The sequence below is a fragment of the Oncorhynchus nerka genome, linkage group LG17, assembly GCF_034236695.1.
Source record: "Oncorhynchus nerka isolate Pitt River linkage group LG17, Oner_Uvic_2.0, whole genome shotgun sequence".
In the NCBI taxonomy this organism is placed as follows: Eukaryota; Metazoa; Chordata; class Actinopteri; order Salmoniformes; family Salmonidae; genus Oncorhynchus; species Oncorhynchus nerka.
Genome location: NC_088412.1, coordinates 9,618,286 through 9,633,346, shown reverse-complemented (window position 1 = coordinate 9,633,346; position 15,061 = coordinate 9,618,286). Strand labels below are relative to the sequence as shown.

At 48.2% G+C, this 15,061-nt stretch overlaps 1 protein-coding gene across 1 annotated transcript in view; it reads right to left on the bottom strand.

Annotated features, from left to right (window-relative positions):
• The window catches only part of ano3 (anoctamin 3), an 84,570-nt gene extending 75,807 nt beyond the window's left edge, over positions 1–8,763 (bottom strand). Inside the window, exons 1-4 of the mRNA XM_065002936.1 lie at positions 8,617–8,763; positions 8,119–8,176; positions 3,242–3,372; positions 2,792–2,947 (exon numbers count right to left, since the gene is read on the bottom strand). Coding sequence (XP_064859008.1) covers positions 2,792–2,947; positions 3,242–3,372; positions 8,119–8,176; positions 8,617–8,763 — 492 coding nt within the window. The remainder of the gene's footprint in view (positions 1–2,791; positions 2,948–3,241; positions 3,373–8,118; positions 8,177–8,616) is intronic.
• Between the last annotated feature and the right edge of the window lie 6,298 nt (positions 8,764–15,061).

Genomic DNA, 15,061 nt, shown 5'->3' with positions numbered 1-15,061 from the left:
CACACCAGACATCACCAGCAACAACGTTCCCTATGGGCACAATCCCTCCATCAGTGCTCAAGACTGTCCGCAATAGACTGAGAGAGGCTGGACTGAGGGCATGTAGGTCTGTTGTAGTAAGGCAGGTCCACACCAGACATCACCAGCAACAACATTCCCTATGGGCACAAACCCACCATCAGTTCTCAGACTGTCCGCAATAGGCTGAGAGAGGCTGGACTGAGGGCTTGTAGGCCTGTTGTAAGGCAGGTCCTCACCAGACATCACCAGCAACAACATTCCCTGTGGGCACAAACCCCCCGTTGCCGGACCAGACAGGACTGGCACAAAGTGCTCTTTGCTGACGAGTCGCGGTTTTGTCTCACCAGGGGTGATGGTCGGATTCACGTTTATCGTTGAAGGAATGAGCGTTACACCGAGGCCTGTACTCTGGAGCGGGATCGACTTGGAGGTGGAGGGTCCGTCATGGTCTGGGGCGCTGTGTCACAGCATCATCGGACTGAGCTTGTTGTCATTGCAAGCAATCTCAACTCTGTGCGTTACAGGGAAGACATCCTCCTTCCTCGTGTGGTACCCTTACTGAAAGCTCATCCTGACATGACCCTCCAGCATGACAATGCCACCAGCCATTCTGCTCGTTCTGTGCGTGATTTCCTGCAAGACAGGAATGTCAGTGTTCTGCCATGGCCAGCAAAGAGCCCGGATCTCAATCCCTTTGAGCACGTCTGGGACCTGTTGGATCGGAGGGGCCGAGTCAAGATCAAGACCGGAGGGGGTAGGGGGCCGAGTCAAGACCGAGACCGGAGGGGGTGGGGGGGTCGAGTCAAGACCGAGACCGGAGGGGGTAGGGGGCCGAGTCAAGATCAAGACCGGAGGGGGTAGGGGGCCGAGTCAAGACCGAGACCGGAGGGTAGGGGCCGAGTCAAGATCAAGACCGGAGGGGTAGGGGGCGAGTCAAGACCAAGACCGGAGGGGGTAGGGGGCTGAGTCAAGATCAAGACCGGACGGGGTAGGGGGCCGAGTCAAGACCGAGACCGGAGGGGGCCGAGTCAAGACCGAGACCGGAAGGGGGCCGAGACAAGACCGAGACCAGAGGGGGGAGGGGGCAGAGTCAAGACCGACACCAGAGGGGGTGGGGGGGTCCGAGTCAAGACCGAGACCGGGAGGTGGACAAGACCGTGACCCAAAAAATGTGAGTCCTATTCAAGACCATAATAAGAGTTCAAAATATCCCGTATTTCTGTATTCATCTTTCAGAACAACATTTGGGGTGCGTCACTTGAGTGGGTTGAGTCACTGACGTGATCTTCCTGTCTGGGTTGGCGCCACCCCTTGGGTTGTGCCGTGGCGGAGATCTTTGTGGGCTATACTCAGCCTGGTCTCAGGATGGTAAGTTGGTGGTTGAAGATGAAGATATCTCTCTAGTGGTGTGGGGGCTGTGCTTTGGCAAAGTGGCTGGGGTTATATCCTGACAGTTTGGCCCTGTCCGGGGGTATCATCGGATGGGGCCACAGTGTCTCCTGACCCCTCCTGTCTCAGCCTCCAGTATTTATGCTGCAGTAGTTTATGTGTCGGGGGGCTAGGGTCAGTTTGATATATCTGGAGTATTGCCCCTGTCTTATCTGTTGTCCTGTGTGAATTTAAGTATACTCTCTCTAATTATCTCTTTCTCTCTTTCTCTCTCTCGGAGGACCTGAGCCCTAGGATCATGCTTCAGGACTACCTGGCATGATGACTCCTTGCTGTCCCCAGTCCAGCTGGCCGTGCTGCTGCTCCAGTTTCAACTGTTCTGCCTGTGGCTATGGAACCCTGACCTGTTCACCGGACGTGCTACCTGTCCCAGACCTGCTGTTTTCAACTCTCTAGAGACAGCAGGAGCGGTAGAGATACTCTGAATGATCGGCTATGAAAAGCCAACTGACATTTACTCCTGAGGTGCTGACCTGTTGCACCCTCGACAACTACTGTGATTATTATGAATTTATGAACATTTGAACATCTTGGCCATGTTCTGTTATGATCTCCACCCAGCACAGCCAGAAGAGGACTGGCCACCCCTCATAGCCTGGTTCCTCTCTAGGTTTCTTCCTAGGTTTTGGCCTTTCTAGGGAGTTTTTCCTAGCCACTGTGCTTCTACACCTGCTTTGCTTGCTGTTTGGAGTTTTAGGCTGGGTTTCTGTACAGCACTTTGAGATATCAGCTGATGTAAGAAGGGCTTTATAAATAAATTTGATTTGATTTGGTCTGGTCTGGAGACTGCACTAGAGACCGAGACACTCAATATCTGGTCTGGAGACTGCACTAGAGACCGAGACACTCAATATCTGGTCTGGAGACTGCACTAGAGACCGAGACACTCGATATCTAGTCTGGAGACTGCACTAGAGACCGAGACACTCGATATCTGGTCTGGAGACTGCACTAGAGACCGAGACACTCGATATCTAGTCTGGAGACTGCACTAGAGACCGAGACACTCGATATCTGGTCTGGAGACCGCACTAGAGACCGAGACACTTGATATTTAGTCTGGAGACCGCACTAGAGACCGAGACACTCAATATCTAGTCTGGAGACTGCACTAGAGACCGAGACACTCAATATCTAGTCTGGAGACCGCACTAGAGACTGAGACACTCGATATCTGGTCTGGAGACCGCACTAGAGACCGAGACACTCGATATCTGGTCTGGAGACTGCACTAGAGACCGAGACTATGTGGACTGGATTACTACAACACCAGATATTTCCTGTATACTATGGTATATTAGAGCATGTAAGTCTACCCTACCTCTTTCTCCAGCATCAGCCCCTCAGCTCTCAGATTCCTCTCAAAGGTGACTCTCTTTTCCACCAGAGGACTGGACTTCTTATAGACCAGGATGTAATCGATACGCTTCTTCCCATCTCTGAACAGCAGACCGGACGGCTGCCCAGGGTTGGTCCCCTACGGAAATATGTGTTTATCAGTGAACCTGATTAGGATACCTACATAAGGCATTCATAACCCATTCATAAGCTGCATAACTGTGAGACATTGGAAAAGATTGGTGCAATGTCATTCTGGTTATTGGGTGAGGGTGTGTGTCTCTGTGTGTGTGTTTGTGTGTGTGTGTTTTTGTGTGTGTGTGTGTGTGTGTGTGTGTGTGTGTGTGTGTGTGTGTGTGTGTGTGTGTGTGTGTGTGTGTGTGTGTGTGTGTGTGTGTGTGTGTGTGTGTGTGTGTGTGTGTGCATACGGTACCTGAAGCGAATCTACGCGTGCCTCTAATTTAGCTCGGGTGGCAGGTTTATGAATGAGAAACGACTCGTCTGTCCTTCCTGCCTCGTACGTACTAGCTTCTGCCTCCTCCTCGTAGTGGTCCTTGACACCTTCTGTCAGACCTAGACAGACCGAATGAGCAGTGGTCAGGACATGTGGTTACTTTAGGTATAAAGGTAATGCTTGAACATTGCTATTCCTTCCATACATAACGGTCCTTCACTGCTTCTGCCATAGACAGACCAACACAGTACACGAGGTGGTGAAGTGGACAGGACAGGGAGCATACCCTATTATCCCCATAAGCCTACACTATGTGATTGCTGCAGGAATTGCAGTCACAACCTTAGCATTGTTAGCGCTGCATTCTAACCAACTGGTAATGTAGTTAGTTACCTGTATTTGTTCGGCTTCAATCAAATCTAATCAAATTGTATTGTCACATACACATGGTTAGCAGATGTTATTGCGAGTGTAGTGAAATGCTTGTGCTTCTAGTTCCCAAAAGTGCAGCAATACCTAACAAGTAATATCTAACAAATACCTAATACACACAAATCTAAGGAATGGAATTAAGAATATATAAATATATGGATGAGCAATGACAGAGGCATAGGCTAAGATACAGTAGATAAGTATAGAATACAGTATATGAGATGAGCAATGACAGAGGCATAGGCTAAGATACAGTAGATAAGTATAGAATACAGTATATGAGATGAGCAATGACAGAGGCATAGGCTAAGATGCAGTAGGTAATATAGAATACAGTATATACACATGAGATAAGTAACGCAAGATATGTAAACATAAAAAAAAAATTCTCTCTACTATTATTCTGACATTTCACATTCTTAAAATAAAGTGGTCATCCTAACTGACCTAAGACAAGGATTTTTTTTACTAGGATTAAATGTCAGGAATTGTGAAAAACTGAGTTTAAATGTATTCGGCTAAGGAGTATATAAACTTCAGACTTCCACTGTACATATGAGATGAGTAATGAAAGATATGTAAACATGATTAAAATGCCCTTTATAACAATCAATGTCATGTATGGAGGTGGGAGAAAGGTCCGTGTTAATTCTGTGAAGACTTTCTACTCTGGGGATGCGTCCCAAATGACTCCCTATTCCCTAAAAGTGGTGCACTACTGTTGACCAAAGGGTCCATAGAGCTCTGGTCTAAAGTAGTGCACTACATACGGAATAGGGAGTCATTTGGGACACTACCCCTATGGAAGCATCGGGGGAAAAGGGATGAGTGGGAGTTCAAAGCTAAATCATGTCGGTCGTTCTGCCATCGCCAGAGTCTGAAAGAAGTCCGGAATGTTTTATCAGTTTTCTTTAATCCAAACGAAGGGGATTTTCGGACAGAGCTCAGCTCTTTAGGATCCTCTCAGTCTTTAGCGATGACCCAAACGTGACCTTGAGAGACGGGGAACGTTAGTTCCACGAGTTCTGCGCCACGATCGTATTTTGAACTAGCCTTCGTCACAGATCTGACGGTACAAACGGATCTGACACCAGGGTGTATTGTTCTCTGCTCAGAATAGACAGAGGCTGTTACCTACACAGTGCACTACTTTCGACCAGAGCCCTAGGTGCAAACTAGTGCTCTATGTAGGGTAATAGGGTGCCATTTCGGATGCACAGAGACGTCTGAGTCATGCTAAACTACTCATTTGAATGTGAATGGTCTTTTGAGTGAATTCTCCTACCGCTACAGATTTCATCATTAGAGGTGAATGATTTTATTTCTTCTCCCTACATGAAAATCTATGTTAATTGAATATCCACTTCATATTTTCTAATATGGCACATAACAGGATTTATACAGTCTGATCAACAATGAATAAAACCCCTATAACATGTTATCACAGGGGTTCAAGTAACAACAACAAAACATCCCATGACTGAAACTGAAGTCGTTCTCAGGTCGATTGTCTGCGAGGGGGGGGGGGGGGGGGCAAAATGACCATCATGCTTTTAGGGAAAGAGGATCAATTTTGTACATGTTTTAAACCAATTCCAATTCCAGTTACCATGCTTAGGGATCATTTTTATGTAGAAGGACTGAGAAGCTCAGTTCTGGAGACTTTTTAAAATGGACATTCTACTCCAAAACATTTTTTTATATATATTTTTTTATGTACGATGCCGACATCATCTAAAATACAATTTCCACCTCCAGAAATGAAATATATATATAAATATTATCATCAGATGTGCTATTAGCAATAGGCTTTATTACCCAACTGATGCAGCATAGTGGCTACAAATAGAGAGACAGAAGCATGGGATTGGCCCCATCTGCATTTACCCCATTGGACACAACGATGTGTATAAACCCTGGATGACAGACAGGGGGCGCTGTACTGAAGCATCTTTAGTACTCTTTAGTACTCCATCTTTAGTACTCCTACTCCTCATTTGTAAAACATGTTTGGAAGCTATATATAAATACATTTATTAATGTTTAGTCTACATTATTTCTTGACACATTTATTACAGACACTTTAATGCATACTTTTAAATTAGATCACGTGAGCTAAACATAAACATAATCTTTAAAGTATTCTTTTCAGAGAGTACTAATGTTACTGTCTGCACTACAACAACAACAATTCTTATATACATGTAATTTTGTCCTTGAAACATTTCATTGTAAATACTGTAAATTCCATTGATTCCTATGGAACACTGCTTCTACTGGGGAGAGCCAATATAGCCGACCGTTGGCTTCAAAGCCTCTCAATGGCCAATACATAACGTCAGCAAACCAGGGTTTATGTACATCATTCATTGTACACAACATCCTGATTGTTATTATTCATTATTATTAATTATTATTCACTGAAGTGTTTTAATTTCGTTGGTTTCTGGCCAACAGTATCTGCACACTGCTCGGCGAACATTTCATTACAAAATCATGGTCTTTGGGCATTACCTTTATTTTATTAGGCAAGTCAGTTAAGAACAAATTCTTATTTTCAACTAGGAACAGTTCAGGGGCAGAACGACAGATTTGTACCATGTCAGCTTGGGGATTTGAACTTGCAACCTTGCGGTTACTAGTACAACGCTCTAACCACTAGGCTACCTGCTACCTCTACACTCTAACCACTAGGCTACGCTGCCACCTCTACACTCTAACCACTAGGCTACCCTGCCGCCACAACAACATTAATATGGTGTTGGTCCCCCCTTCGTTGCTATAACAGCCTCCACTCTTCTGGGAAAGCTTCCCACTAGATGTTGGAACATTGCTGTTGGGACTTGCTTCCATTCAGCCACAAGAGCATTAGTGAGGTCAGGCACTGATGTCGGGCGATTTGGCCTGGCTCCCAGTCTCCCCCATCTGGTGCCAAACCCAGATTCGTCCATCGGACAGCCAGATTGCGAAGCGTGATTCATCACTCCAGAGAACGCATTTCCACTGCTCCAGAGTCCAATGGCGGCAAGCTTTACACCATTCCAGCCAACGCTTGGCATTGCGCATGGTGATTATAGGCTTGTGTACGGCTGGTCGGCTATAGAAACCCATTTCATGAAGCTCCCAACAAACAGTTTTTGTGCTGATGTAACCGGTGTGAAATTGCTAGCTAGTTAGCGGTGGTGCGCGCTAATAGCGTTTCAATCGGTGACGTCACTCGCTCTGAGACCTTGAAGTAATTGTTCCCCTTGCTCTGCAAGGGCCGCGGCTTTTGTGGAGCGATGGGTAACGATGCTTCGTGGGTGTCAGTTGTTGATGTGTGCAGAGGGTCCCTGGTTTGAGACCAGGTAGGGGCGAGGAGTGACCTCGTTAGATGATAATGGCCTCCCCCTGCATCAACCCACAATGACCTCGTTATATGATAATGGCCTCCCCCTACCTCACACCACAATGACCTCGTTAGATGATAATGGCCTCCCCCTACCTCACACCACAATGACCTCGTTAGATGATAATGGTCTCCCCCTACCTCACACCACAATGACCTTGTTATATGATAATGGCCTCCCCCTACCTCACACCACAATGACCTCGTTATATGATAATGGCCTCCCCCTACCTCACACCACAATGACCTCATTAGATGATAATGGCCTCCCCCTACCTCACACCACAATGACCTCGTTAGATGATAATGGTCTTCCCCTACCTCACACCACAATGACCTCGTTATATGATAATGGCCTCCCCCTACCTCACACCACAATGACCTCGTTATATGATAATGGCCTCACCCTACCTCAACCCTCTACAGCCTCATTAGAACTACAGTTATGGGTTTACTTCCTGCAGGAATCACATACACACTAAAACCGCATGCACAGCAGTGAAGGCACTGCAAATTGGTGTGGATTAAAGCGCCTGCTGCTTTTCATTTTTGGTGTTTATACATGTATAGATCTCCGTCAGGCTGTGGGAGGACAGAGACAGACGGACAGACAGACAGACAGACAGACAGACCAATCGACCAACTGACCGACTGACTGATCGACCAACTGACCAACTGACCGACCGACTGACTGACCAACTGACCGACTGACCAACTGACCAAGTGATCGACTGATCGACCAACTGACCGACCGACTGATCGACCAACTGACCGACCGACTGACTGACCAACTGACTGACTGACCAACTGACCGACCGACTGACTGACCAACTGACCGACCGACTGATCGACCAACTGACCGACCGACTGATCGACCAACTGACCGACCGACTGACTGACCAACTGACTGACTGACCAACTGACCGACCGACTGATCGACCAACTGACCGACCGACTGATCGACCAACTGACCGACCGACTGACTGACCAACTGACCGACCGACTGATCGACCAACTGACCGACCGACTGACTGACCTGTCTTGGAGGAGATGAGGGTGCAGGAAGTGCTGTGACTGTGGGTCAGAGGTTGGGTGTGTTGTGCCTGGATCTGGCAATGGTCCGGGGCCTGGTGCTGTAGCCAGGGGTCAGCCAGCTGGGCTTGGTGCTGTACCCAGGGGTCAGCCAGCTGGGCTTGGTCCTGAACCTGGAGTTGAGGCACTGACTGCAGATGATGAGGTTAGAGGTGGAAGAAGACATATACTCAGTTGAGAATCGCAATTCAAATGTAAAATCTGTGTTAATAAAATACTAGAAAAGACTATAAAAACAGTAGAACGAGGAGTGGAAGGAGGGCGCTAGCTCCCCCCCTCTCTTTGCATGTTAAGTGCAAGTCTATGGGTCAAATGTCCCCTCCCCTTAGATGCTAAATCTAACTTTAGGATTGAAATTGGAATTTGGTTTACATTCTGAATTGACTGATCAACACTGATCGTGACCTAATTATCGTGATAAAATCCCTGCCTGTGGGTGTGTCTGGGGCTTGTCGTCGGGGGTGAGGGGCATAGACAGGAAGTGGTTGATGTTCTGTGGATGGGTTTGGCTCTGGGCCAGGCAGGGCAGGCTACGACGGGACGGCTTCAGGGTCTTCTCCTTCAGGATCTCACTGATGCTTGTGTGCATGCCTGGAGGGAGGGAGAGAGAGATTAATTAATTAATTAATTAATTGAATTGTCCAATGTGAATAAGAGTCTTTGCTGTCTTGTGTTGTTCCCCTAACCCGGACACCATCATAGGCTGGGAGCAGCACAGGGTCAGCTGCTTGGGTTAAGTTGCTCAAGGGCACAACGGCAGTAGTCAATGGCAGTAGTTAATGGCAGTAGTCAATGGCAGTAGTTAATGGCAGTAGTCAATGGCAGTAGTCAATGGCAGTAGTTAATGGCAGTAGTTAACGGCAGTAGTCAATGGCAGTAGTTAATGGCAGTAGTTAATTGTAGTAGTCAATGGCAGTAGTTAATGGCAGTAGTCAATGGCAGTAGTTAATGGCAGTAGTTAACTGTAGTAGTCAATGGCAGTAGTTAATGGCAGTAGTTAATTGTAGTAGTCAATGGCAGTAGTTAATGGCAGTAGTTAATGGCAGTAGTCAATGGCAGTAGTTAATTGTAGTAGTTAATGGCAGTAGTCAATGGCAGTAGTCAATGGCAGTAGTTAATTGTAGTAGTCAATGGCAGTAGTTAATGGCAGTAGTTAATTGTAGTAGTCAATGGCAGTAGTTAATGGAAGTAGTTAATGGCAGTAGTCAATGGCAGTAGTCAATGGCAGTAGTTAATGGCAGTCGTCAATGGCAGTAGTTAATTGTAGTAGTTAATGGCAGTAGTCAATGGCAGTAGTTAATGGCAGTAGTCAATGGCAGTAGTTAATGGCAGTAGTTAATGGCAGTAGTTAATGGCAGTAGTTAATGGCAGTAGTTCATTGCAGTAGTTAATTGTAGTAGTTAATGGCAGTAGTTGGCACTCTGAGATTCTGATACCATCAACCCTCTACAGTGCCTTGCGAAAGTATTCGGCCCCCTTGAACTTTGCGACCTTTTGCCACATTTCAGGCTTCAAACATAAAGATATAAAACTGTATTTTTTTGTGAAGAATCAACAACAAGTGGGACACAATCATGAAGTGGAACGACATTTATTGGATATTTCAAACTTTTTTAACAAATCAAAAACTGAAACATTGGGCGTGCAAAATTATTCGCAGCCACTGCCAGCTAGCCTACAAAGTCAACAACGCAGCCACTGCCAGCTAGCCTACTTCAGCAGTACTGTATCATTTTTAATAATTTTAGTCAATAAGATTCTTGCTACGTAAGCTCAACTTTCTGAACATTCGAGACGTGTAGTCCACTTGTCATTCCAATCTCCTTTGCATTAGCGTAGCCTTTTCTGTAGCCTGTCAACTATGTGTCTGTCTATCCCTGTTCTCTCCTCTCTGCACAGACCATACAAACGCTCCACACCGCGTGGCCGCGGCCACCCTAATCTGGTGGTCCCAGCGCGCACGACCCACGTGGAGTTCCAGGTCTCCGGTAGCCTCTGGAACTGCCGATCTGCGGCCAACAAGGCAGAGTTCATCTCAGCCTATGCCTCCCTCCAGTCCCTCGACTTCTTGGCACTGACGGAAACATGGATCACCACAGATAACACTGCTACTCCTACTGCTCTCTCTTTGTCCGCCCACGTGTTCTCGCACACCCCGAGAGCTTCTGGTCAGCGGGGTGGTGGCACCGGGATCCTCATCTCTCCCAAGTGGTCATTCTCTCTTTCTCCCCTTACCCATCTGTCTATCGCCTCCTTTGAATTCCATGCTGTCACAGTTACCAGCCCTTTCAAGCTTAACATCCTTATCATTTATCGCCCTCCAGGTTCCTCGGAGAGTTCATCAATGAGCTTGATGCCTTGATAAGCTCCTTTCCTGAGGACGGCTCACCTCTCACAGTTCTGGGCGACTTTAACCTCCCCACGTCTACCTTTGACTCATTCCTCTCTGCCTCCTTCTTTCCACTCCTCTCCTCTTTTGACCTCTCCCTCTCACCTTCCCCCTACTCACAAGGCAGGCAATACGCTCGACCTCATCTTTACTAGATGCTGTTCTTCCACTAACCTCATTGCAACTCCCCTCCAAGTCTCTGACCACTACCTTGTATCCTTTTCCCTCTCGCTCTCATCCAACACTTCCCACACTGCCCCTACTCGGATGGTATCGCGCCGTCCCAACCTTCGCTCTCTCTCCCCCGCTACTCTCTCCTCTTCCATCCTATCATCTCTTCCCTCTGCTCAAACCTTCTCCAACCTATCTCCTGATTCTGCCTCCTCAACCCTCCTCTCCTCCCTTTCTGCATCCTTTGACTCTCTATGTCCCCATATCCTCCAGGCCGGCTCGGTCCTCCCCTCCCGCTCCGTGGCTCGACGACTCATTGCGAGCTCACAGAACAGGGCTCCGGGCAGCCGAGCGGAAATGGAGGAAAACGCCTCCCTGCGGACCTGGCATCCTTTCACTCCCTCCTCTCTACATTTTCCTCTTCTGTCGCTGCTGCTAAAGCCACTTTCTACCACTCTAAATTCCAAGCATCTGCCTCTAACCCTAGGAAGCTCTTTGCCACCTTCTCCTCCCTCCTGAATCCTCCTCCCCCTCCCCCCCCTCCTCCCTCTCTGCAGATGACTTCGTCAACCATTTTGAAAAGAAGGTCGACGACATCCGATCCTCGTTTGCTAAGTCAAACGACACCGCTGGTTCTGCTCACACTGCCCTACCCTGTGCTCTGACCTCTTTCTCCCCTCTCTCTCCAGATGAAATCTCGCGTCTTGTGACGGCCGGCCGCCCAACAACCTGCCCGCTTGACCCTATCCCCTCCTCTCTTCTCCAGACCATTTCCGGAGACCTTCTCCCTTACCTCACCTCGCTCATCAACTCATCCCTGACCGCTGGCTACGTCCCTTCCGTCTTCAAGAGAGCGAGAGTTGCACCCCTTCTGAAAAAACCTACACTCGATCCCTCCGATGTCAACAACTACAGACCAGTATCCCTTCTTTCTTTTCTCTCCAAAACCCTTGAACGTGCCGTCCTTGGCCAGCTCTCCCGCTATCTCTCTCAGAATGACCTTCTTGATCCAAATCAGTCAGGTTTCAAGACTAGTCATTCAACTGAGACTGCTCTTCTCTGTATCACGGAGGCGCTCCGCACTGCTAAAGCTAACTCTCTCTCCTCTGCTCTCATCCTTCTAGACCTATCGGCTGCCTTCGATACTGTGAACCATCAGATCCTCCTCTCCACCCTCTCCGAGTTGGGCATCTCCGGCGCGGCCCACGCTTGGATTGCGTCCTACCTGACAGGTCGCTCCTACCAGGTGGCGTGGCGAGAATCCGTCTCCTCACCACGTGCTCTCACCACTGGTGTCCCCCAGGGCTCTGTTCTAGGCCCTCTCCTATTCTCGCTATACACCAAGTCACTTGGCTCTGTCATAACCTCACATGGTCTCTCCTATCATTGCTATGCAGACGACACACAATTAATCTTCTCTTTTCCCCCTTCTGATGACCAGGTGGCGAATCGCATCTCTGCATGTCTGGCAGACATATCAGTGTGGATGACGGATCACCACCTCAAGCTGAACCTCGGCAAGACGGAGCTGCTCTTCCTCCCGGGGAAGGACTACCCGTTCCATGATCTCGCCATCACGGTTGACAACTCCACTGTGTCCTCCTCCCAGAGCGCTAAGAACCTTGGCGTGATCCTGGACAACACCCTGTCGTTCTCAACTAACATCAAGGCGGTGGCCCGTTCCTGTAGGTTCATGCTCTACAACATCCGCAGAGTACGACCCTGCCTCACACAGGAAGCGGCGCAGGTCCTAATCCAGGCACTTGTCATCTCCCGTCTGGATTACTGTAACTCGCTGTTGGCTGGGCTCCCTGCCTGTGCCATTAAACCCCTACAACTCATCCAGAACGCCGCAGCCCGTCTGGTGTTCAACCTTCCCAAGTTCTCCCACGTCACCCCGCTCCTCCGCTCTCTCCACTGGCTTCCAGTTGAAGCTCGCATCTGCTACAAGACCATGGTGCTTGCCTACGGAGCTGTGAGGGGAACGGCACCTCAGTACCTCCAGGCTCTGATCAGGCCCTACACCCAAACAAGGGCACTGCGTTCATCCACCTCTGGCCTGCTAGCCTCCCTACCACTGAGGAAGTACAGTTCCCGCTCAGCCCAGTCAAAACTGTTCGCTGCTCTGGCCCCCCAATGGTGGAACAAACTCCCTCACGACGCCAGGACAGCGGAGTCAATCACCACCTTCCGGAGACACCTGAAACCCCACCTCTTTAAGGAATACCTAGGATAGGATAAAGTAATCCTTCTCACCCCCCTTAAAATATTTAGATGCACTATTGTAAAGTGGCTGCTCCACTGGATGTCATAAGGTGAATGCACCAATTTGTAAGTCGCTCTGGATAAGAGCGTCTGCTAAATGACTTAAATGTAAATGTATATGGTGTCATGGTATCATGGTGACATGGTGTCATGGTGACATACTTCAAGTAGGAGTGTATTACTGTCAGTGTTCCCTCAACCCTCCCATCAAATCACATACCAACACAAAACTACTTAATGTAGGAGTACATCAGCATCTACTACTACCCTCCCATCAGCATCAGTATACACTCAGTGACCAGTTTATTAGGTACACCACCCCGTTCACGAAAATGGTTCGCTCCTACAGACAGTGAGCCACGTGGTCGTGGCTTGTTATATAAAGCAGGCAGACAGGCATTGAGACATTCAGTCACTGTTCCATTGAGCATTAGAATGGACAAAACGAGTGACCTAAGTGGCTTTGAGCGTGGTCTGATCGTCTGTGCCAGGTGCGCTGGTTCTAGTATGTCAGAAACGACCGCCTTCCTGGGCTTTTCACGCACGACAGTGTCTAGGGTTTACTGAGAACGGTGAGACAAAACAAATAATAATAATCCAGTCAGCGGCAGTCGTGTGGGTGAAAAACAGCTCGTTGATGAGAGGTGGAAGGAGAATGGCAGGAATCATGCAAGCTAACAGGCAGGCCCACAAACAGGAAAATTAAGGTGCAGCACAACAGTGGTGTGCAGAACGGCATCTCAGAACACACAACCCGACGGTCCTCGTCACGGATTGGCTATTGCAGCAGATGACCTCACCAGGTTCCACTCCTATCAGTTAAAAACAAGAAGAAGTGGCTCCAGTGGGCAACGACATCACCAACACCACACAAATGACGAGTGGAACAACATAGCCTGGTCCGACAAACACCACTTCCTGTTGCGTCATGCTGATGGCAGAGTCAGGATTTGTAGAGGCAGCCGGAGACCAAGGCCACATCCTGCCCGGTGTCAACAGTACAGGCTGGTGGTGTAATGGCAGTCAGGATTTGGCATAAGCAGCATGCGTCCATAGACCCGTCCTGCCTGATGTCAACGGTACAGGCTGGTAGAGGTGGGGGTGTAATGGTGTGGGAATGTTTTTCCAGGAAAACGTTTAGGTCCCTTGATACCAATGCATTGCAATCTAGCGAGAATATTCAGCTAATTATAACAGTTATTTAAAGTACAGAATCTGGGTCAGTATTGTAGGAGTGCTGATATAGGATAAATTTGACCTTCGTTTAGAGGACTCATAATGAATACGATTATATGGATTAGAGGGGACCTAATCCTAGATCAGCACTCTGACCAGCACTAATTATAAAAGCAATATTTTATTATCTCATGTTATTATCATGGATGTTACAGGCAGCGGTCAACTGCAAGGTTATTCTGACATCAGAGAGATGGGTGGGTGAACGGATGAAGAAATCATAGACTCTATCCCAAATGGCACCCTATTCCCTATATAGTGCACTACTTTAGACCAGAGCCCTATGGCACCCTATTCCCTATATAGTGAACTACTTTATATCAGGGCCCTATGGCACCCTATTCCCTATATATAGGGCACTACTTTAGACCAAGGGCTCTATGGACCCCGATTAAAAATACTGCACTACATGAGGAATAGGGTTCCCTTTGGGACACAAACAATGACCCCCCCCCCCCCCCCCGCCCCTCAATACCTGCCATTTTATCTAACGTCCTCAGACCAGACACAGTGATACTGTCTGACTCTCCCATCCTACCAGACACAGTGATACTGTCTGACTCTCCCATCCTACCAGACACAGTGATACTGTCTGACTCTCCCATCCTACCAGACACAGCGATACTGTCTGACTCTCCCATCCTACCAGACACAGCGATACTGTCTGACTCTCCCATCCTACCAGACACAGCGATACTGTCTGACTCTCCCATCCTACCAGACACAGTGATACTGTCTGACTCTCCCATCCTACCAGACACAGCGATACTGTCTGACTCTCCCATCCTACCAGACACAGCGATACTGTCTGACTCTACCATCCTAC